General features: G+C 42.9%; 1 protein-coding gene across 3 annotated transcripts in view; it reads left to right on the forward strand.

Annotated features, from left to right (window-relative positions):
- TTC7B (tetratricopeptide repeat domain 7B) overlaps nt 1–22,562 on the forward strand; it is a 304,133-nt gene that overhangs the window by 46,199 nt on the left and 235,372 nt on the right. For all 3 annotated transcript variants that reach the window (XM_045016346.1, XM_045016347.1, XM_045016349.1), the window contains one exon: nt 19,490–19,620. In XM_045016346.1, coding sequence (XP_044872281.1) covers nt 19,490–19,620 — 131 coding nt within the window. The remainder of the gene's footprint in view (nt 1–19,489; nt 19,621–22,562) is intronic.

Consider the following 22,562-nt stretch of genomic DNA (forward strand, 5'->3'; position numbering starts at 1 on the left):
TAAGATTGCTGTTGTATATTACTATTTTGTCTTGAATTTGTATTTTTTTACCCATGTGTGAAAGCATGGACAAAAATTAACAAGTAAACCTGACCTTGACATAATACTTCCATTTCTAAAGCATCCTTCATAGGAGGTTCTCAGAGTGCCTTAGAGTCATAAATGAAATTAGCCTCACAACAGCAATGTGTGATAAATATTAACAACCCAATTTTACAGAGGGGGAAACTGAGCAATAGAGAGATTAAGTGACTTGTCTAAAGTGATGCTGGAGGTCTGAAGCAAAGTTGTGACTTGGCCATAGGTCTCCAGACTCCTGGTTGTGTGCTCTGAACCACAAAATCAACCTGTTTTTCCTCTATGTAGAATCTTAATTGCACTAATACAAGCAAGTCTGTTTAAAATGAAGGTTTGAAACCAGTTCAATAAAAGTGCTATTTGGATTATGCTGGACCCTCAGATGAATGAAAAAGTTTGAATAATAACACCTAACTTGCGTAGTTAAATTGAAAATATTTCAAGTATCTGCAGGAAGTTTTAGTTAGTAAATGTCAAAGACAGAAAATCTGTTCATTACCAGTTTTGGTAACTACCGAGCAGCCAATCTCTGGAGCTCCTTCATGTTAGAGGGTGGTGCCACTGTAAAGAGTGAGCTGTCACAGCGAATGTGGAAACCCAAGGAGTAGCAATATTTTTGGCAGAGGTTTCTGTTACCAGGAGAAGCCACGGTATTTGCTGGTAGCTATTGGTCTCCATTTTAGGTCATGTGAAAGAGGGTTTAAAAGTTATTTATTCACTCCTTTACACAACATCATCTGGTGCCAGGAGTATAGTATTGCAAGCAAGGCAGCACTGGTGCCATGGAAGACTGCCAAAAAATCTGTTAGTTTAATCTACAGCTGGTTTGTTTTGGCTGGTTGGTGTTGGTGGCCCCTATTTCCTCTTGGCCAGAGAAAGTAAGGTGGAAAATGATTTAATATAAAAATACGAAGAACACACACACCTACCAAAAAGAGAGGAGAGAAATCAAGGGATTATAAAGCTGGTCTCCAGCTTCAGCAGGTCACAGCAAGACTCAGTTACTGGTTAGACCTCAGCTCAGAAGTTTGAGCCAGAGTGACTTTTTGCCCTTTTTGCAGGATTGGTTGCTTTATGACTTACTACTGGAACTTTTAAATGCAGATAAATGTACTTTTTAATGGGGCCGTAAACAAAAATTTTATTTTTGATATCTACAGTGGCATCTTTTGACTTCTTCTGCCTTTCTTCTCTTCATGGTTTCCATAGGTTTACAGCTCATATCTTCCCCATTTCAAATGGAGTGTGACTGCCATTTTTAAATGTGATGGTAGGGCATTTCTCTACCACACTTTACTTTGCTGTCCTTTTATCTTATGTTGTGCTGTTGCTTGCAGCCTGTGTTCCCTTTCCAGTCTCACTTATGGGTCATGACAAGACCAGGATGGGACCAGCAAGGGATTTTGGAGCCTGTAAAAATATTGGGTTAGTCATGAATGTTGTTGCTGTTATCCTGGAAAAATATAACATTGCTAGCAGAATTCCGCTTCGGATTAGAGCTGGTTGGAAAAATTCCAAAGAAATTTGTCAAAATTGAAATGGCTTGCAAAATGGTTTGACCAGGAGTACTTGTGGCGCCTTAAAGACTAACAAATTTATTTTAGCATGAGCTTTCGTGAGCTACAGCTCACTTCTTCGGATGCATAGAATGGAACACACAGACAGGAGATATTTATACATACAGAGAACATGAAAAGATGGAAGTATGCATACCAACAGGAAAAGTGATAATTAAGATGGCCAATAGAAGGTGTGGAGAACTTCTATGGGCCATCTTAATTATCACTTCAAAAAGTTTTTTTTCCTACTGCTGATGATAGCTCATCTCAATTGATTAGACTTTTCCTGTTGTTATGCATACTTCCACCTTTTCATGTTCTCTGTATGTATAAATATCTCCTGTCTGTGTGTTCCATTCTATGCATCCGAAGAAGTGAGCTGTAGCTCACGAAAGCTCATACTAAAATAAATTTGTTAGTCTTTAAGGTGCCACAAGTACTCCTGTTCTTTTTACGGATACAGACTAACACGGCTGCTACTCTGAAAATGGTTTGAGTTTTCTGAAGCTTCGACAGAGCCCAGGCAGGATTCTGTTGGAAACCTGGCTGGTTTCCTGCCATCTCATCTGTTTGGCGCCTTGCAGCCTGCCAGGCAGACTGCCTTGAAGTCAGGGATCCTAGGGCTTTCTGAGTTTATGGCTCTGGGACAGCTCACCAGGTCAACTGTCCTGGAGCTGGGACTCCATTCCCTTTTGTGGGGACTTTTGAAACGTTTGGTTTTCATTCCAAATCAGAATGAAACCAAATTTCAACATATCAAAATCATCTGCAAAATGGAATAATGTTTCTTTGCCCAGCTCTGCTTCAAATGTTGTTGGCGTGTGCATCACATATGCCAGAAACAGGGTGGATTTGATTTAATCATGGATTTCAGGAAGACTCAATTTAATCATGGATTTCTACATAAAAGTGCATTCTTGTTGGTTGTTAAAACTTTAATACATATTCTTCACAACTCAGAGATAGATGTAGGTTTCATTTTTAGAAGGTACACACTATACATTTTTAAAGAGATTTATTTTTTGAAAACTTTTCAGATTAGTTTTACAGCTATATCAGAAAATGAATGATTGTTTGGTTATTTGATTTACCAAAGGTAATTGAAGCAGATATTTATGAAGTCATTGGGAGTTGAACTATCTCCAATTCAACAGGTTAATCATTAACATTTGAAGGATTTTCTTGCCATGCTGTATTAGGAGGAGAATATCACCAGACAGACATTTACACAGTTTTATTTAACTATTTCTCACATCTATATATTATTTATTTATTTAAAAACATTTTTGCTGTTAAACAAGCATGTTATCTCTGGAGAACTCCAAATTTGAGAACTCCAAAACTAAGCATCTCTGATTATATCTTCTAGACTGAGCACTGAGTCCTATTGGGTGGATAGAAAGAGTAACCTAAATAATCTATACAGAAGCCCCTGCAGCCCCATAAGATTGGGTCCCTAATCCATGAACTATTAGAACTCATTTACAAAACTTTTCTTAAATGTTACATGAATATATTTTGTCATACTATAGAATTAGAATTTATAATCCCTATTCCATGATGAGATATATTTGAGCTATAATGTATCTTAATTAATATTATCTTTCGGTAGGTTTTTTCCTTAAAAAGCATTTTATAAAAAAAAATCTGATTTAAATAAAAATCCAATTTTTTTTTAATTTTAAAAAATCATTGATTTTTATCCACCCTGGCCAGAAATTCTGGTGTTCAAATGATTTAGGGGAGAAACATGCCTAGAGCTCCCTGGATTTTTGTATTCGGATGTGTAACTTTTTAATTTCTGTAAGAATTGAATTGTAAGAATCAGTGTTAAATTGGCACTTTTGTACCAGGTATTTTTATGAGGATATTTAGAGTTATATCTAAACAGTGAAAGCCTCTTTAATACCAGGTCATAGTTGCCATTACTAGCATTGATTTGCCATAGCAGTTAGTTTTTCTATTTTGTACTTCAAACTTTGGCAGTTCTGAGATGTTGTGACACTGGGCATATTTATAGATCATTCAGACTCGTACTTTATTCCTCGTTTTACAGTGTTCATCTATTCTATGCTTTCATTTGAGTGATGACTAGTAGTTATAGTAGTGATATATAGTAGTTAAAGCATTAGCAAACCACAGTTTTGATGATAAATGTAGGATTGTTTTGATTAAATGAATGAGTTGAGTATCAAGAAGAGTTATTTGAGATGTTTTTTAAAATTCAGAAACAGATATGAACTTTGCCAACTTTTGTTAAAAGAGAAATTTTATATTATTCTTAATTGGAATAAGAAATGGGTCCAACTCATACTCCTCTCCTTGATAAACTGCTTCCGAGACTCACTTTTTGAGATCTTCAAGCTTTAATTTAAAAATACTTTAAATACTGTTTATCATTTTAAAATTTGTTTTCCATTCAGTCCCTTTCATAGGTTTAAAATTACATTTATTTAAATACTGTTTTTGTCATTTGGCATTTTAAAACCTGCAGTTTCATATGGACTACCCGTCAACACAACTTGTACTTTCTTGGTGTAGTTGCAATCATCAGTTATGTTATCTCAGCTCTAGGAAAAACCTGTTTGATTAGTTTGTGCTCCCTCTGCTGGTTGGTCTTGAAAGTAGAAGTATTACACAGGGTCACTCATAAATACAGTAGTGGCATATTTGCAGACAGAGGTGGATTTAAAATCAAATTGTACTTGGGAACAGTTGTTGTGGGTTCGTTGTGTCTTCATAATTGCATTTGATGCTTAGCCATCAGGATGATAGGCATCTTTTAACAATACCTTAACTTGTTGTTTTCCATCCTGGAGACATGTCAGTCTAGTCCAGAAAGGACATGAGCAGAAGAGGGTGAGGGACAGTGAGGGGTGGGGACCTGCATGGCCCTGTATCCAATCCGTTATGGCAAACATTTTGCTTTAAATATAGCAGTAGGTAGATCCTTGAAATTTGCCTTCTCATCCTGCAGCAAAGCAGTGTCCAATATAGCTAGCCACAGGAGCAGCTAGTATGTATGCTCTAAAGGGTCAGGAAACAGTTCACCAGCTCAGATCTTGTGTGTACGCTCTCAGCATGCAACTCAGCTGTAACAACATGTGTCCCTGGCCATATTACACAAGGGAGCAAAAGTATGTGTCACTGGCCGTATTATACAAGGGAGCAAAAGCAAGAAAATGCTCAAATTAATACAAATATGAGAAGAAACAAAATGAGATGGAGGAAAAATGAGAGAGACAAAGTGAGGGAAGGTACTGTACAGAAAAAAAAATAGAGATCAGTTAACTGTGCCTGGGCATGGCTTGAGGAAATATGGGGAGGGGACTCCGACCCCCCAGTCTATTGTAAGCAGGGAGGCCAGCAACAGAGATTGAGAACTGCCATCTTTGGCAGACCAGTGTTTTAAGATGAGTTTAATTTTGGATCTTAAGTATCCATTTAATTTGTTTATATTTACTTTCTTGAATAAATCCTTTTAATCAGAAATGTCTAGTATACCGTGGGGAGGGGATGTTGAGGGAACTTGACACATTTTATGGTGTCTGAAATGAGATAAACAAACATTATGAATCCATACCAGAATAACTGAAGACCTTGAGAGGGTTTTATTATATAGTTTGTGCCTGATGTCTGCCCAGTTCTGAACTTCCCTTGTATCTTATTCCCTGTAATTGTAAAGGAAATTGAGGCAGACAAGACTGCAAAGTTAGGATGGAAAAAAGTGATGCTGTTACCATACAGTAATTATTTTAGAAGGCTATATTAGGAGTCTGCTTTAATAAAGGTTCAAGCTGATATTTAGTCTCCAATAATAAAAGTTCTACAGGCTTCAATGATAAATTAATTAAATAAATTTAGTGAAAAATAAATAAAAGTTGTAATGTGGACCATTTTGAAAATCTGTTTTCTGTTTTTCCTGGCAAATGTTTGTTTCTTTGTGAAAGAAGTGATGAGATTTTTGCAAGTAGAATATCTTTTCCAATGGAACACTCAAGATAAACTGTTCTTTAGAGGAGAGTAACACTTATCTGTAAGATGCTTAAATATCAAACATTTAGTTAACTGGCAAATAAGTTTATTGAAACCTTATGTACCATGACTGATTCTGCTTCGGTAGTTCAGAAGACAGAGTAGGAGTATGAATTTCTGGTGCTGCCCCTGGCCCTTGAATTAGTGAGTCTCCTGAAAGGGCTTGCAAATGACAATTAGGACGCAAGGTGGGTGAGGTAATATATTTTATTAGATCAACTACTGCTGGTGAGAGGCGCAAGTTTGTCAGCTACACAGAGCTCTTCTTCAGGTCTGGGAAAGATACTAAGAATGTCACAGCTAAATATAAGTTTGAGCAGATAGCACATGTTCTAAGGGACCATTCAAGAGGAAGTGGTTCATTAATACCCCTGTATTTATAGGACAAAAAAGGGGGTTAGTGGTTTACAGATTGTAGTAAGCCATAATATTAATTATAATATTGATTGATTAATTATTAGTAGACACTGGATTATGGCTTATTACAACAATCTGTAACGCACTAGCCCTCCTTTTCCTTCTATGACTTAGGGTATGTCTACACTACAAGACTATTTCGAATCAACTTAATTCGAATTTGTGGAATCGACCTTATGAAGTCGAAGTTGTGTATCCACACTAAATACACTAATTCGACTGTGTGAGTCCACAGTAACGGGGCCAGCGTCGACTTTGGAAGCGGTGCACTGTGGGAAGCTATCCCACAGTTCCCGCACTCCCCGCTGCCCATTGGAATTCTGGGATTTCCCCCCAATGCATGCTGGGGGAAAAATGTGTCGAGGGTGGTTTTGGGTAACTGTCATCATTGAACCGTCAATCACGCCCTCCCTCCCTCCCCGAAAGGGCCTGTGGGCACTCTGTTCGTGCACTTTTCTGCTCAGTGACAGCGCGGGCGCCACAGCACTGCGAGCACGGAGCCCGCTGCAGTTATGGCCGTTGTCAACTCCTCGCACCTTATCGTCCACCTCTTCCACAGTCAGCTGCTGAGAAATAGGGCTACTTTTCAATGGTGCTGCGAGCACTGGTGGACCATGGGGGACGTTTTACCAACATCAACGTCGGGTGGCCAGGCAAAGTTCATGACGCGCGTGTTTTCAGGAACTCTGCTCTGTTTAGACGCCTGCAGGAAGGTAGTTTCTTCCCGGACCACAAAATAACTCTTGGGGATGTGCAGATGCCTACAGAGATCCTCGGGGACCCAGCCTACCCGCTAATGCCCTGGCTCATGAAGCCCTATGCAGGCGCCTTGCACAGCGACAAGGAACTCTTCAGGTACCAGCGAGCAGCGTAACCTGTGACTGTTCAGTTTCTTTACAGAGTCAGAGTCCACGGTCACTGGTGGGGCAGTGGTGGCAGGCTCCGTAGCGTCCGTTTGCCGCTTTGATTTTTTGGTAGCCTTGTTTGGGGTCCTTGATTTTCACGTGGCGCTGCGTTGCATCCCGCCTGTATCCTCTGTCTCTCGTGGCTTTGGAGACATTCCCGTAGGTCTTTGCATTCCGTTTGTTGGAGCGCAGCTCCGAAAGCACAGACTTCTCGCCCCACACACCGATCAGATCCAAGACTTCCCGGTCAGTCTATGCTGGGTCCCTCTTTCTATTCAGAGATTACATGAACTCCTCTGCTGGAGAGCTCTGCATTGCTGCCGGTGCTGCTGAGCTCGCCCCGATGTCCAACCACGAAATGAGATTCTAACTGTCCAGACAGGAAAAGGAATTCAAATTTTCCCAGGACTTTTCCTGTGTGGCTGGTCAGAGCATCCAAGCTCGGACTGCTGTCCAGAGCGTCAACAGAGTGGTGCAGTGTGGGATAGCTCCCGGAGCTACTAAGTTCGATTTGCATCCACACCTAGCCTAATTCGACATAGCCATGTTGAATTTAGCGCTACTCCCCTCGTCGGGGAGGAGTACAGAATTTGAACTAAAGAGCCCTCTATGTCGAATTAAATGGCTTCCTGGTGTGGACGGGTGCGCGGTTAATTCGAATTAACGCTGCTAAATTCGAATTAAAGTCCTAGTGTAGACCAGGCCTTACTGGGGCATTAATTGGCCTCTTAACAGTGAATGGTCCATTAGAATATGTAACTACTTATGTTAAACAGTTTATTCTATCTTAGTACTCTCTTAGTACTTTTTCCCAAACCTGAAGAAGGGCCCTATGCAGTGATGAGCTGCCAAAATCTTAACAACGGGTTCCCTATAAAAAGTTCTGATTTAACAACGGGTTCCCTATAAAAAGTTCTGATTTAAGGGATGTGCGACAGCATGTATTTTTTGTACCAATAGGGTTACCATATGTCCATATTTTCCCAGGAGGTGATTAAGAACCGAAAAGCCTGACATGTCCAGGAAAATACAGATGTATTTTAACCCTACCTAAAGTTCTTTTTTAAAAAGATGGGGCTGAACTAGAAATGAGCTCCGTTTCACATGTGTGGGTGGTGATCAGGGACAGTCTCAATTTTTGGGTCTTTTTCTTATATAGGCTCCTATTACCTCTCACCCCCGTCCCAATTTTTCACACTTGCTGTCTGGTCACTCTAGGGTGTGCACATGTGTGGGTCCCAGCTGCTCCCTGCCCCCCCCCTCATTAAAGCAGGTGTGCAGGGTTACTGCCCTGGGAACTGCAGGGCACCAGTGGATGTGGGGCTGGCTGCAGATAGGGGCGTGGGGCAGGGCTAGCTGGAGGCAGGGAGTGACACGGGCTGGCTGTGGGCAGGTGATGCAGATGGGCGGGCTGCGGGTGGCTGTGGGCAGGGGTGGCTGCGGGCAGCTGTGGGCAGAGGCTGGCTGCAGGCAGGGGGTGGCTGTGGCAAGGGCTGGCTGCGGGCAGAGGGCGGCTGTGGGCAGGGGCTGGCTGCAGGTGGCTGTGGGCAGGGGGTGGGGCAGGGGCTGGCTGGGGGCAGAGGGTGGCTGTGGGCAGGGGCTGGCTGTGGGCTGGGGGCAGGGGGGTGGCTGGGGGTGGCTGGGGGCAGGGGCTGGCTGAGGGCAGAGGGCAGCTGTGGGCAGGGGCTGGCTGGGGGTGGCTGTGGGCAGGGGCTGGCTGCGGCTGGCTGTGGGCAGGGGCTGGCTGTGGGCAGGGGCTGGCTGGGAGCAGGGGGTGGCTGGGGGCAGGGGGTGGCAGAGGGTGGCTGGGGGCAGAGGGTGGCTGTGGGTAGCTGGGGGCAGGGGCTGGCTGGGGGCAGGGGGTGGGGCAGGGGGCGGCTGGGGGCAGGGGGTGGCTGGGGCTGGCTGGGGGCAGGGGGTGGCTGCGGGCAGGGGCTGGCTGGGGGGTGGCTGCGGGCAGGGGCTGGCTGGGGGCAGGGGGTGGGGCAGGGGGGTGGCTGCGGGCAGGGGCTGGCTGGGGGTGGCTGTGGCAGGGAAGGCGGGGGAGGGGCGCAGATACTCACGCGGGGGGGGGGCTGGGAGCAGCCGGACGCAGCCGGGGACTCACCGGGCAGCAGCAGGAGCCCCAGGGCCAGAGGTCCAAAGAGCAGGAGCAGCAACAGGGCCAGGAGGCAGCTCACATGGCTCTCGCAGCACAGCGCAGCACCCCCCGGCGGCCGGGAGGAGGAATTACAGGCTTCCCAGGCAGAGCCCATCAAAGCTTCCCTCGCAGGGAAGCTAGTTAACAAGCGGTTCTAAAACCGCTTCTAAATTTAACAACGGGTTCGTGCGAACCGGCTCCAGCTCACCCCTGGCCCTATGTAACTCAAAAGCTTGTCTCTCTCATTAGCAACAGTTGGTCCAGTAAGAGATCCTACCTCACCCATCTTGTCTCTCTAATATCCTGGGACCAATATGACTACAGCAACACTGCATGCAAATGAAAATTGCAGTTTAAAGGTAAATCTCTTCTGCCAAAACTCATACATTTTCATTTTATTAGAGGAGACTATTTTTGTTAACATTACTTATTACATTACAGTAAATGAAAAGACAAATTGTGGCCCCCTAACCAGAAGGTTGTGTGTTGTGTTATGGTGGCAAAATTCTGTCATGAATGTGAGGGATGTCATATCCAGTGTTGTTGTAGCCATGTTGGTCCCAAGATATTAGAGAGACAAGATGGGTGAGGGTGGATGGTGTTTTATTGGACCAACTGCTGTTAGTGAGAGTGACAAGCTTTTGAGCTATACAGAGCTCTTCTTCGGGTCACTAATCAGGGCTTTTGCTGGCTGGAGCCCAGGCTCTAGGATCCTGTGAGGTGGGAGGATTCCAGAGCTTGGGTTGCAGCTGGAACCAGAATGTTTACACCTCAGTTAAACAGCCCCTCAGCCCAAGCAACGCAAGCCCAACTCATCTGGCACGGGCCAGCTGCGGGTGTCTAATTGCATTGTAGACATAACCTCTCTCACCAACAGAAGTTGGTCCAATAAAAGATATTACCTCACCCTCCTTGTCTCTAGAGATGTCATATGTAAGTTAGACCCTTTCATTACACAGATTGCACCCATATTGCTGCAGACTGGTTCATGTCTCAAGTTGCCTGGTCAAATGTCTCTGTTTATATTTAGAGGGTGTAAGATGAGTAAGGTAAAACTCTTTTGACTGCTGCTGACCCCATATTCAAATTTAATGTTGTATTTGATGAGCTAAGTGATTGGCTATTAATTAGTTCTATTTGCAGAAACAGGCAAACACTCATTAGGTTCAGTGAAAGTGTCAGGTGAAACAGTTGAGTTACTCCTTTTGCAGTTCACAAAAGATGCTGCCATTTAACTTTAAGCTCGCTGGATTGTAATCAGATCTGTTTGTTCAGCAGCAGTAAGAAAAGCCATGAGTAGCCTGTGGCAAGGGTCATCAAAGTAGATCTTCAGAGAAAAATGTTAAAGGAATACTTAGTTACCTATACTTAGTTATCTTAGTTGCTAATAAGGTCATAGATGTTTAGTTCTCAACCTGTTCCATACCATGATCCTGTGTTACTACAGAAAACAGTTTCAAGATCATCCTCCTATCTAACCATAAAAAGAAAGTGGTTGCAGCTGCCTTGGATCTGTTCACAACCCCCAGGTTGAGTACCTATGTAGTATATTTTTAAAGGTGAAACTATTTAAAAATCCATTTTTACCGGTAATGAAGCTCCTATTGTTTTTTTTCTTTGTTTGGACTTGAAAAAACAATGGAGTTAGTTTCACTTTCAGGATCTTAGTAGGTCTGGCTGGAAAACAGGAATTCTGCTTTGTCAAAAAAATTGAGGTTTAGATATTTAGATTTGTTCTGCATTGGGATGAAAGTGAGACCTTTTGAATTTTTTTGTGCAAAAAGAGTGACCTACCCTAAAACAGCCAGTAGTCCAATGGTTGGGAGAGACCCAAGTTCAAGTCCTTGCTCTGAATCAGGCAGAGCAGGGACTTGAAGCTGACTTTTCCATAACCCAGGTAAGTGCCCGAACCACTGGGCTATTGGCTATTCTGCTCTCTTCCCTCTCCCCAACTTCTATCCTGGACCTAAGACACCCTCCTGGCAAAAGTTTTGTCAAAACTCGTATGCTTTTGTGAAAAGTTTTAGTTTCAACGAAGTGGCATTTTCCCACCAAAAAAAAAACTATGAAAATTACTCAACCAGCATTAGTTCTTAGTGTTGCAGGGTTGGCATATCAAATACTGCATGAAAATGTCTAGTTGCTTAAAAACTAATTTCTTTGGGACTTTTATTAAGTACTGAAACTCTAATTTTTTGGTTGCAAGCTTTGTAGAGGATTGATTTTTACAAAAAAAAATTTTTTTTGGCCAAATTCTAATTGACTGTGTAACTGTTGAGCTGCTGGCCTTGTCTACCCAGCCCAGGAGTCAGCTCAGAGTTTGGATCTGGCCCTCTTTCTCGGGGCTTCATTTACTGGTGGCACTGACAATCTTCAGCAACACTCACAAAATAAATAGTGCAACATAAATGCAGCAGCTAAACTAGGTCCTTTCCCCAGATGCAGGGGCTTCCTTGCTAGAGTCTCCCTGTTCCTGGCAGCTCTTCCATTTGCCTGGGAGTCTCCCTGCTCCAGGGCCTGCCATATGAGCCAACTTGCTTCCTGTAGCTCTCCTTCCTCAGCTAAGCTCTTTCAGCATTCGTGGAGTCAGGTGCTCATCAGGCAATCACCTGACCCCTTGAAAACCATCAGGCCCCAATCATTTCTTAACAGGGCACTGCTGCAGAACCAGGCTGGCTGACTGTCCCCAAGTCTTGTCGCCCTTAAAAGGATGGACATCCCTGTTTTACAGTACAGTTAAACTAAGTAAACTTTTTTTATGAGCACAATAAGAGCAGCTGAACATGATTATATTTAAAATAACATAGTATATGTTTGACACAGTTGTTTTATTACAGTTGCTAAAGATGATGTTCAAAGGAACAAAAAAAGGGGGGTTGTGCCTTTATTCACAAATTCCAGTGCCAGAAGGGACCATTATGATCATCTAATCTAGACTTACCTCCTGTATAACACAGGCCATAGAACCTCCCCAAAATAATTCCTAGAGTGTATGTTTTAGAGTAACATCCAATCTTGATTAATAATTGTCAGTAATGGAGACTCTACCATGGTCCTTGGTAAATTGTTTCACTGGTTAATTACTCTCATTGTTAAAAATGTAAGCCTTATTTCCACTTTGAATTTGTCTAGCTTCATCTTTCAGACATTGGGTGGTGTTATACCTTTCTCTGCTAGATTGATGAGCCCATTATTAAATATTTCTTCCCTGTATAGATACTTATAAACTGTGATAAAGTCACCCCTTAACCTTTTATTAAGCTAAATAGACTCAGAGCTCAATTAACAATTTTCTAATCTGTTAATCATTCTCTTGGCTCTTCTCTGAACCATTGTCTTTTTTTCTGTGTTCCCCTCCCTTGCTAGAAAGGTATTTTATAAATACCAGCAAGGAAACAGGAGAAGTCTTTAATTTTTTAGAAGGCATTTTTAAAAAATAATTAAGACAGAGTATTTGACGGTTGCACTATTAGAAACTGAATTTGTTGAAATAAGTTGCTTTAATAAAATCAGATTGGCAGTATCATTTTAAGTGTAGACACCTTCTGTAGAAGTTCCTGGGTAGCATAAAATCAGTGTAAAACTTTTAATGTTTTTTTTAACATGTCTGGTAACATATTGGCAAATGGAGATATTTCAACCTAAATGTAGGTAGAATATTTAGCTTAGTTTTTACAAAAATTACTCTATGGGAACAATTACTATATAAGTCAACTTGAACATTTGTCAGTATTCCCTTGCACATCTATTGAAAGCTTGCGTGTTGTGCATAGGAACACACTTACAAAGATGCACTTTTATAGTAGTTTGGACAAGAAATTCTGAATATTAGAACTGAAAAACTTTTGAGAGATCAGGCATCTTTTTGATGCTTGTTAAATAATTCACCTTTTAAAAAATTGTCACATGTTCATTTACTGATGTGTAAAATGGAGTATTTTTCTGTCCATTTCTTTGGGCTTATTAAATGAGTGTATTGCAATAATTCCCAAAGTGGGGTCCATGGAACATTTGATAGCAGTGCGTAGAGTGGACAGGTTGGTCGCATGGTACTGGCTTTCCTAATTTGCTGCTGCTTCCATGTCTTCCATTACAAAAATAAAGCCTAGAAAGGCAGCTGCAAACTAAGAGGAGAAACCAGTTTTGCTGACTCTGCTTGTGGCTACTGCTACATTGCACGAGAAGAGGCAATGGAAGCCACTGTCAGAAGCTAGAGCTGCCACTCATGTGCAGAGAGGAAATTCCAGAGGAGAAGAGCATGAGATGTCATGGCAGTATGTTTAGAGGAATAGAACGAAGTTACTGGGCAGTTTATCTGGCTACAAAAAAAGGTGGCAGGGAAGCACATGTGGAGGGAGCGGAAAAAGTGGGCTAGGCATCAGAGACTGGTAGTGTATAATTTAAAACATGCTAAACTGGCCAAGATTAAAGTATATACCACCGTCTACACTAGTTATAAAATGTGCATATTGGAAGGCATTAGCCTAGCAACTTCTAATGGCTTTTTAAATTCTAGTATCTATAAAACCTGTGTTAGCAATAGTTGAAAACTGTTTTTTGGTTGAAGGATTTTTATCTTAGCTACTTGGATTGTTTAGCTAACAAACTGCAGTAGAAAATGAGGGTTGCATACTGATTAGAGCAGAGGTTCTCAAACGGGGAGTTGGAACCCCTGAGGGGGGGTCACAGGGTTATTACATAAGTGTCGTGAGCTGTTAGCCTCCACCTCAAACCCCGCTTTGCCTCCAGCATTTATAATGGTGTTAAATATATAAAAAAGTGTTTTTAATTTGTAAGGGAGTGGTCGCACTCAGAGGCTTGCTATGTGAAAGGGTTCACCAGTACAAAAGTTTGAGAACCACTGGATTAGAGTATTGCACTGAGTCCTGGACATGTTCTCTATCTCTGAACAGACGTACTCTATAGTCTTGAATAAGTTACTTTATTCAATTTCCTCCTCTATAACCTAAGTATAATGATACGTGCCTCACAAGAGTGTTAGCTTAATACATGTTTGTAAAGCATTTTGAGCTCCTTAACTAAAAGGACATGCAAAGAATAACATTTTATGTATATTCATGTTAAGTCAATATGTGTGAATAAACGTATTTTGGTAGGTATGGATATAACGCTCTGGTCTGTGTGTGTTATTAGTCCCCTTTGATGTTTGACCCATAGAGGATGCATGTCTGTTACAGTCTCCGGTTTGGCACTGTAGCTCAATCTGTAGAAACATGAACATTTTGTTGTAGAAATCTTCAGTTCAATCCCAATGTGCTGACCAAGATGGCAGTTGTCAGATTGGCATTAGTAAAATATCAAAAGCTGACTCTTGGCTATGTAGCAATATTTTTCCATGTATGCAGCTTTTTAAAAATGGTATTGATAATGATGATGGTGTAAGTGAGGCATCTAATTGCACTAAAAAGGACGCTATTAGATAGTTGTTCATATAATGTAACAATGCCCATCTCTGGATACTGCAGGATCCAATCACTTCATCTAATCTGAATGATGTGGCTAGTGAATTAATAGAAACCCTGTACTCTTATATGATGTAAATAGATGGTGGTAGCATTGTTCAGCTCTAAACATGGCCCAAATAATACTTTAAAAATGCAGCATAGCATTTAGATCTGTTATATCATGAAAATAATTATAATGGATATTATTTGTCTAGCAAATGGTATCTGATTATAGCAGGCGGTATTCAATTGCTCTCCCACATGTGGTGAGAGTTAGATGTTAAAAAAAGTCTTAATGAATCTCTCATGTATCTGGCATTGAGTTCCAGATAACTGTTAAAATCCATTGTATATCTGATATTCTTTGTGGAACAGGGCTTCTGTTTGCCTCTGGCAGTTTTTATATTTCTTAAAAAGAGAGATTCTGTAGTGTGCCTGTGAGGTGCAGTACAGAACTCCTAGCCACGGTGGAGGGAAGGGTTAAGGTGGCTTTAAACCACCTTTGCACCCTCCTCACCCTGCGCTGCTCTGCAGGTCCTGTCATAATTTCAACAGTCCTGGGGTATGTCTGGTAGATCAGTCCAGGGAAACTGCCCTATGGACCACAGAACTGACTAGAATCTCCACACTGAGGGTGCTGCCCTCAATGCCATGCCTTGTGAAAGGGTGCTTGAAAAGTTAGTTTTATGGCTGTCTTCCTCTGTTCCTGTGCTAAGGGAATCCTTCCCAGCCAGATCTGGGTTTTTTAGAGTCCCTTTATGTCTATCCTGCCCTCATACCCTATGTAAAGGAGTCAGAGCAGGGCTAAGGATCTTGCCCAAACTGTGTTATGCTATGTAAGCTGTTATATTGATTTTCAATATGTTGTTCCTGAAGATGCTTAATTCAGTCCTGTGTATCATTAACAATATATTTCAATACATGGAACTATATAGTGAGACTAATAAAATTATTTAACAAGTTACTTGTTGCTCCACTGTGTGTATGTGCGCGCATGCGTGTGTGTGTGTATTGTTGGTATCTGTCCTTCTAATACCTACCCACCCATCAATGACCACTACTTTCTGTAGGATGGAATGTCATGATCAGATGTGCTCCAGCATGTTACTGGCTGCACACTATGATTACAGCCTCCAGAGCACATCTGCCCACATTTGTGATTAAAAAATGTGTTGAACTACAAGAAAAAATACAAACATTATAACTTCCTAAACTCTCTTCTTCAAAATACTTTGCTACTTTCTTCTAACACATGCTCCTGCCTTGCTCAGACATTTAAATCAAGGAACCATTAGCTTGAGCATTTCACCTTACTTTGGCTAGTGTGGTGGCTTCTGGGCAGAGGATATATCTGTTGAATAATTTAAACACTGGAAAAAGATGCTTTTGCACTAGGCTGTCATGATACATTATATATTTACAAAAATACTGCAACTTGCTTCCGCTGAGTTAGTTACTGCAGTAGATGCTACAGTATACTTATAAAAGGGTGGTGTGTCCTTGGGTTGGAGAGCCTGAGGCTAATCCAGCCCTCATTACAAGATGAGCCCACCTGAGAGGAATCAAGAGCTTCATGTATAAAAGGCAGCAGGAAGCTGCAGGGTGTGCAATAGAGAGAAGTAGGTAGGACTGCCAGAGGCATGAGTCCTGGCAATAATCAAAGGGAAGCCCAGAAAACAGGAGGCTATGGAGCTGGAACTGAGGGAAATCTTTTGTGTTTGTTTTGAAACTTTTGAGTTGTTTTTGTGACAAACTCTACTGCCTGCTGGGTAAAGATTCAATTAAAGGATTTTGGTCTGAGAAGGGGACTGGAAACTGAGTTCTTGAAGGGGAAATTGAGGCAGGATGGTAGTCTTGGTGCTATACCAGATTGTCAGCGGGATCTCTGAACCCTCTGCTACCAAGGAGAGAAGTAGTCCTAGAAGGAGCAACCCAAAAAAAGGGGAGATGGAAGAGTTTGTACTCCTATTAGCAAAGCAGCAATAGAAAACTCAGGTTCTCCTCCTGCACCTGTACAAAACCAACAGGAATAGCAGGAAGTACAGTTTGCCATCCAACAGTGGCAGGAGATGCAGTGGCTCTGGCTGGGGGTGCAGGCACTGGGGTGGGGCCGGGGATGAGGGGTTTGGGTGTGGGAGGGGACTCTGGGCTAGGGCAGAGGGGTAGGGTGTTGGGGGTGAGGGCTCTGTCTGGGGGTGCTGGCACTGGGGTGGTGTTGGGGATGAGGGGTTTGGGATGCAGGCTGCCCCAGGGCTGCAGCAGGGAGAGAGGACTCCCTCTAACCCACTCTCACCATAGAAGCCCGGTCCTGGGGGAAGAGGCGCTTCTCCCCAGCTGTGGCAGCTCCAGGGCAGAGGGGTAGGGTGTTGGGGGTGAGGGCTCTGTCTGGGGGTGCTGGCACTGGGGTGGCGTTGGGGATGAGGGGTTTGGGATGCAGGCTGCCCCAGGGCTGCAGCAGGGAGAGAGGACTCCCTCTAACCCACTCTCACCATAGAAGCCCGGTCCTGGGGGAAGAGGCGCTTCTCCCCAGCTGTGGCAGCTCCAGGGCTGGGGCCGGAGGAGGAGGTTCCTCTCCCAAGCCATGGCAGCTCCAGAGCTAGGGCCGGAGGAGGAGGTTCCTCTCCCTAGCCGTGGCAGCTCTGGGGCCGGGGGAGGAGGCGCCTCTCCCCGGCCGTGACACCTCCGGGGCTGGGGCCGGGGGAGGAGGTGCCTCTCCCCTCCTGCCTGGCCTTTGATAGCCTGCTGCATGGCCGCGCAGCTTAGAGGGAACTTAGGTCTGGGGGATGATGTGGAAGATTCTCTGCACTTTTTAGTGGGTTGCTGGTTGGGGAGAATCCACCTAGGCTACCAGACCACCCTTTTTTAACAGGGGCGTCCCAAGTGTCTTATAGAGCCGTGAGTGATATCCTGTCAAGCTCATACCCTGATCTAAAAGCAGCCATCTTAGATCAGCTTGGGTTACTAATAGAAGTTGCGGATAGAGCTGTTTCTGCAAGAGGCCCAGCCCCATGCAGTAATCCAGACACTGTGGGATGTAACTGGCTAATGGCTGAACTTGGAAATGAATTTGTTAGTCGGAATAATGGACTTAGTTGTCTTAGAGCAGCTCCTGCATGTTCTGCATAGGGGGACACAATCCTGGGTAAAAAAGATTTCAACCCTGAATATAGTGATGGAGATGGTAGAGAATGCAGAGGCCTATTTGGAGGCAGAGGGACTGGAGCACATAGGCATGCTGAGTCTAGCCCAGCATTCTGATATTGAAAGAAAGCCAGCACCAAGGATACCCCAAGGGCAGAGAAGTCAACAGAGGAAAGAAGGGGGGCTAACCTCGACCATCATGCCATAAAAGAACAGCTACTAATCCCTTATTGTCACCAAGCGGCAAAGTTTCAGAGGGGTGATAATAGAGTTACCAGTGATGTGCTGCTGCTGCAGGCAAGTGGGACACATCCAGAAAAAAACTGCCCCCTCATGGAATGTGACTTTGTGGGCTGCTATTTTAGTCAGACAAAGTAGTTGAGGTCCTCTCCAAAAAGGCTATTTCTGCTAAGGGGAGGGACAAGCCCTACAGACGTTTGTTTTCAGTGTGGGAGAAGAGGGCATAAACAGAAGACTTACCCTCATATGGATTGGTATGGGGGGTAGGGGGAAAGGGACGGGGCGACCACAATTTGAGGATAGTAAGGAAGAACAGTATTCATCAGGACTGGGAATTAGCATCCCAGGCAGTCCAGAGAGGGGCAGCATAGTACACAATTTGCCAGCAGGGATTGGTGAACTCTCGATATTGGGAGGAGGACCACTAGAGGAGGAGGTTCTGACCCACTCTGTAGAGCAGGTAGAAGCTTCAGGCCTCGTATCTGAAACGGTGAAACAAAGGAAGCGAAGGATGGGCGAACCTTGGAGCTGCATTTGTTCCAGACAGAAAGGAGTCTTGGGGGTTGGGTGCTGGTCTGGGATGTAAGGGAAATCCAAGTAGGGTCCAGAATGGAGGAAGTAGGAACGCAGACCTTGTCATAGTGCATAGGTGGTAATTGCTGGACTATACCCTTCGGAGAGGTGGTAGGCACCCAAATGATGACCCGTGGGATAAGAAGGGAAACAGGGTAGCCCAAGCTCCTTCATAGGGTATATGGTAGCAGTTAATTAATAAACACCAGGTAGCCTTTGAGGAGCAAGATCGCCTGCATGTCATGGTTCGTGATCTCAGGATGGTGGAGAGCTGGAAACTGTACAGACCTGGACATGACAGGGCTGGTGACATAAGGAAAAGTGGGGGAAATAGAGAGGGGGGAATTTTTTCAGGTAGAGCCTGCCCTGGGAAGTGCAGCCTGGTTCTGAGGGTGGTGGGGTGGGGGTATGTAACAGGATGGCTTGCCCTTGTGTGCCTGAGGCTTAGCCAGTCCTGGTTACAAGATGACCCCACATGAGAGGAATCAGGTGATTCATATAAAAGGCAACAGGGAGTGTGGAGTTGAGAGATGTAGCTGGGGACTGCTGGTGCATGAGGCCTGGTAGTAAGAAAAGAGAAGCCCAGGAAACCAGAATCTGTGGGGGAGCTGGAACCCAGGGGAATCTTTGTGTTTGTTTTGGGACTTCTGAGTTCTTTTTGTGACAAACTCTGGTGCCATCTTGGTGAAGAGTGAATTAAAGGATTTTGGGCTGAGAAGGCAACTAGAAACTGAATGAGTACTTAAAGGGACCATGGTAAATGGGAATAGGTGTGGGTGGTGGTCTCAATGCTATATACTGTTCAAGACCACCATGCCTTAGTCGTTTTTGTTCTTCTCCTCCTCTAACGTTGCCAGAGGCTAGCTTAGCATGGTTCCCAAACAGGACTATTGTTTTAACCTAAGTGTCCCTTTTAAAACTGTGTTTTATTTTCAGGTCTTTGTCTAGAGAAGTTGCCAATTTCCTCTTCAACTAGTAACCTCCACACGGACCGTGAACAAGAAATCATTACGTGCTACGAGAAAGCTGGAGATATTGCCCTCCTGTACCTTCAGGAGATAGAAAGGGTAAGATGGGATAATTTGACCAGTTGAAACAACTGATCTTATTTATTACAGAACAGCTTGCAGTCATCCTTAGAACAGCAGCACCTATAGTGTTTCCACATGAAACCTTCTGAGGACTGAGAGAGACTAGATTACACGGTTTAGCTTTCATTGATGTGATCAGATAACTTGGTATTTAACCACAACGGAATGTTCCAAGCTCTGTTTTCTTATAGACATGATGGTGAAAAGGATACACAGAAAACCGTGTAGTCCCCATGATCCTACACATGGGTTTATTTGTTTAATTTAAAAAAACAACAAAAATGAAATAAACCTGTGCCTGTAAATACCAGAAGTGAAATCCTGGCTCAATGGAGGTCAGTAGCAGAATTTCCATTGACTTTGATGGAGCCAGGATTTCACCACAGTTCATTTCCCTTCCAATCCATAAAGTATACTGGTGGAAAAGAACCTAAAATAGTGTTGTACCTGTCAGCAAGGTGCATGTCATGCCCGTGGGAAGAGCCAGAATAACATTTGAAGACTATATATTCATTTCATTTTATAGACATAATTCAGGGACAATAAAAACATACCTGTAACTTCTGTTTTTCATCAATAATGTAGGACTGAAAAATTCTTCAAGCAAAATGAGGAACAAGTGAAAAAGCGTAAGGTTATTAAGGGCATGTCTACGCTTACAGCGCTGCAGAAGTGCAGCTGTACTGATGCAGCTGCACCACTGCAGTGTGTCTGGTGAAGACACTCCATGCTGATGGGAGAGGGCTCTCCTGTCGATATAATAAAACAGCTTCTGCCGTTCGTGGAGGTAATGTTGGCGGGAGAAGTTCTCCCACCAACTTAGCATTGTGCACACGAGCACTTATGTCGCTATAGCTTATTTCACTCTGGGGAGGTGGTTTATTCACACCCCTGAGCGACATAAGTTATGCCACCATAGGCTGTAGCATAGGTATATAATTCGTTAACCAATGATAAATTAAGAGCGAACTGTGGTTGATACACTGCAGGCAATAGTGTATCAGAACTGATACACTACACTCACTGTGCTGAGATGTAATCAAAATAAACTTTGGTCATTGCTAAAAATCTCTGACCCGGCTATTAAGTTAAATCATAATTATTTGCAGTAATTGCTGACAATTTCCTAATAAATGTACCTTGATTTGCTTTCAATAAATTAGGGTAATTTGTTAAAGAATTAGAATTCTGTTTAAATAGCAGATTTCTTTTGTAATGTAATTCTACCAGTCTTTGAACTTGAGTGCAGGTTATCGCTTTTAGCGAAGGAAAAATTAAACAGCTGGTGGAAATATTAAGAGTTAAAGTAAATTCATGTGTGTTTGACAGCAGAACTTTTTGAGTAAATGTAATAGGCTTATATAGATACCAGGACTGTTTAATTATAAGTGAAGTTTCTTCAGGCATTGCCTGCATGGATCCCACAGTTTGTGATGCACATAGCTGAACCGCTCAATAATAGTGTCCATACTATAAGTAAATTTAAAATCCTTGTGTGTGAGGGAATACCAAAGAAACCAACTACAGTAGCAGTAACTTCAGAAAGGGGAACTACACAAAAATGAGGAAGTGAGTTAAATGGAAATGTAAAAGGAACAGTCACAAAAGTAAAATGCTTGCAAGCTGCATGGAAACTTTTTAAAAACACCATAGTAGAGGCTTGTATTAAATGTATACCCCAAATAAAAAAACCTAGTAAGAGGACCAAAAAAGTGCAACCGTAGCTAAACAGCAAAGTAAAAGAAGCAGTTAGAGGCCAAAAGGCACCCTTTAAAAATTGGAAGTCAAATCCTACTGAAGAAAACAGAGAGGAGCATAAACTCTGGCAAGTCAAATGTAGAAGTATAATTGGGCAGGCTGAAAGAGAATTTGAAGGGCAAGTAGCAAAAGACTCAAAAACAGACAGCAAAAAAATGTAAGTACATCAGAAGCAGGAAGCCTGCCAAACAGTCAGTGGGTTCACTGGACAATCAAGGTGCTAAAGGAGCACTCAAGGAAGATAAGGCTATTGCAGAGAAGCAAAACAAATTATTTGCATTGGTCTTCACTGCAGAGGATGAGAGGGAGATTCTCACACCTGAGCCATTCTTTTTAGGTGGCAAATCTGAGGAACTGTCTCAGATTTAGGTGTCATTAGAGGAGGGTTTGGAACAAATTGGAAAATTAATTAATAAGAAGTTACCAGGACCAGATGGTGTTCACCCAAGAGTTCTGAATGAATTCAAATATGAAATTGCAGAGTTACTAATTGATATGTAACCTATCACTTAAGCTTCTGTACTGATGTCGGTGGGATATTTAATGTGATGCCAATTTTTAAAAAAGGCTCCAGAAGTGATGCTGGGAATTACAGGCCAGTAAACCTAACTTCAGTACCAGGCAAATTGGTTGAAACTATAGTAAAGAACAGAATTATCAGACACATAGATGAATGTGATTTGTTGGGGGAAGTGTCAACATGAGTTGACTAAACTAAGAGTCACTAAACTATTAGAATTCTTTGAGGGGGTCAACAGTCATGTGAACAAGGGTGATATAGTGTACTTGGACTTTCAGAAAGCCTTTGACGTGGTCCCTCACCAAAGACTCTTATCAAAGTAATCAGTCATGGGATAAAAGGGAAGGTCCGAAGTGTCCCCCAAGAATCTGTACCGAGGTCAGTACTGTTCAACATATTCATAAATGATCTGGAAAAAGCGGTAAACAGTCAAGTGGCAAAGTTTACAGACAATACAAAATTACTCAAGATAGTTAAGTCCAAAGCATATTGCGAAAAGTTCCAAAGGAATCTCACAAAACTGGGTGACTGGGCAACAAAATGGCAGATGAAATTCAGTGTTGATAAATTCAAAGTAATGCACATTGGAAAACACAATCCCCACTATACGTACAAAATGTTGGGTTCTAACGTAATTGAT

This window comes from Mauremys mutica, chromosome 4 (genome assembly GCF_020497125.1).
Source record: "Mauremys mutica isolate MM-2020 ecotype Southern chromosome 4, ASM2049712v1, whole genome shotgun sequence".
Lineage (NCBI taxonomy): Eukaryota > Metazoa > Chordata > Testudines > Geoemydidae > Mauremys > Mauremys mutica.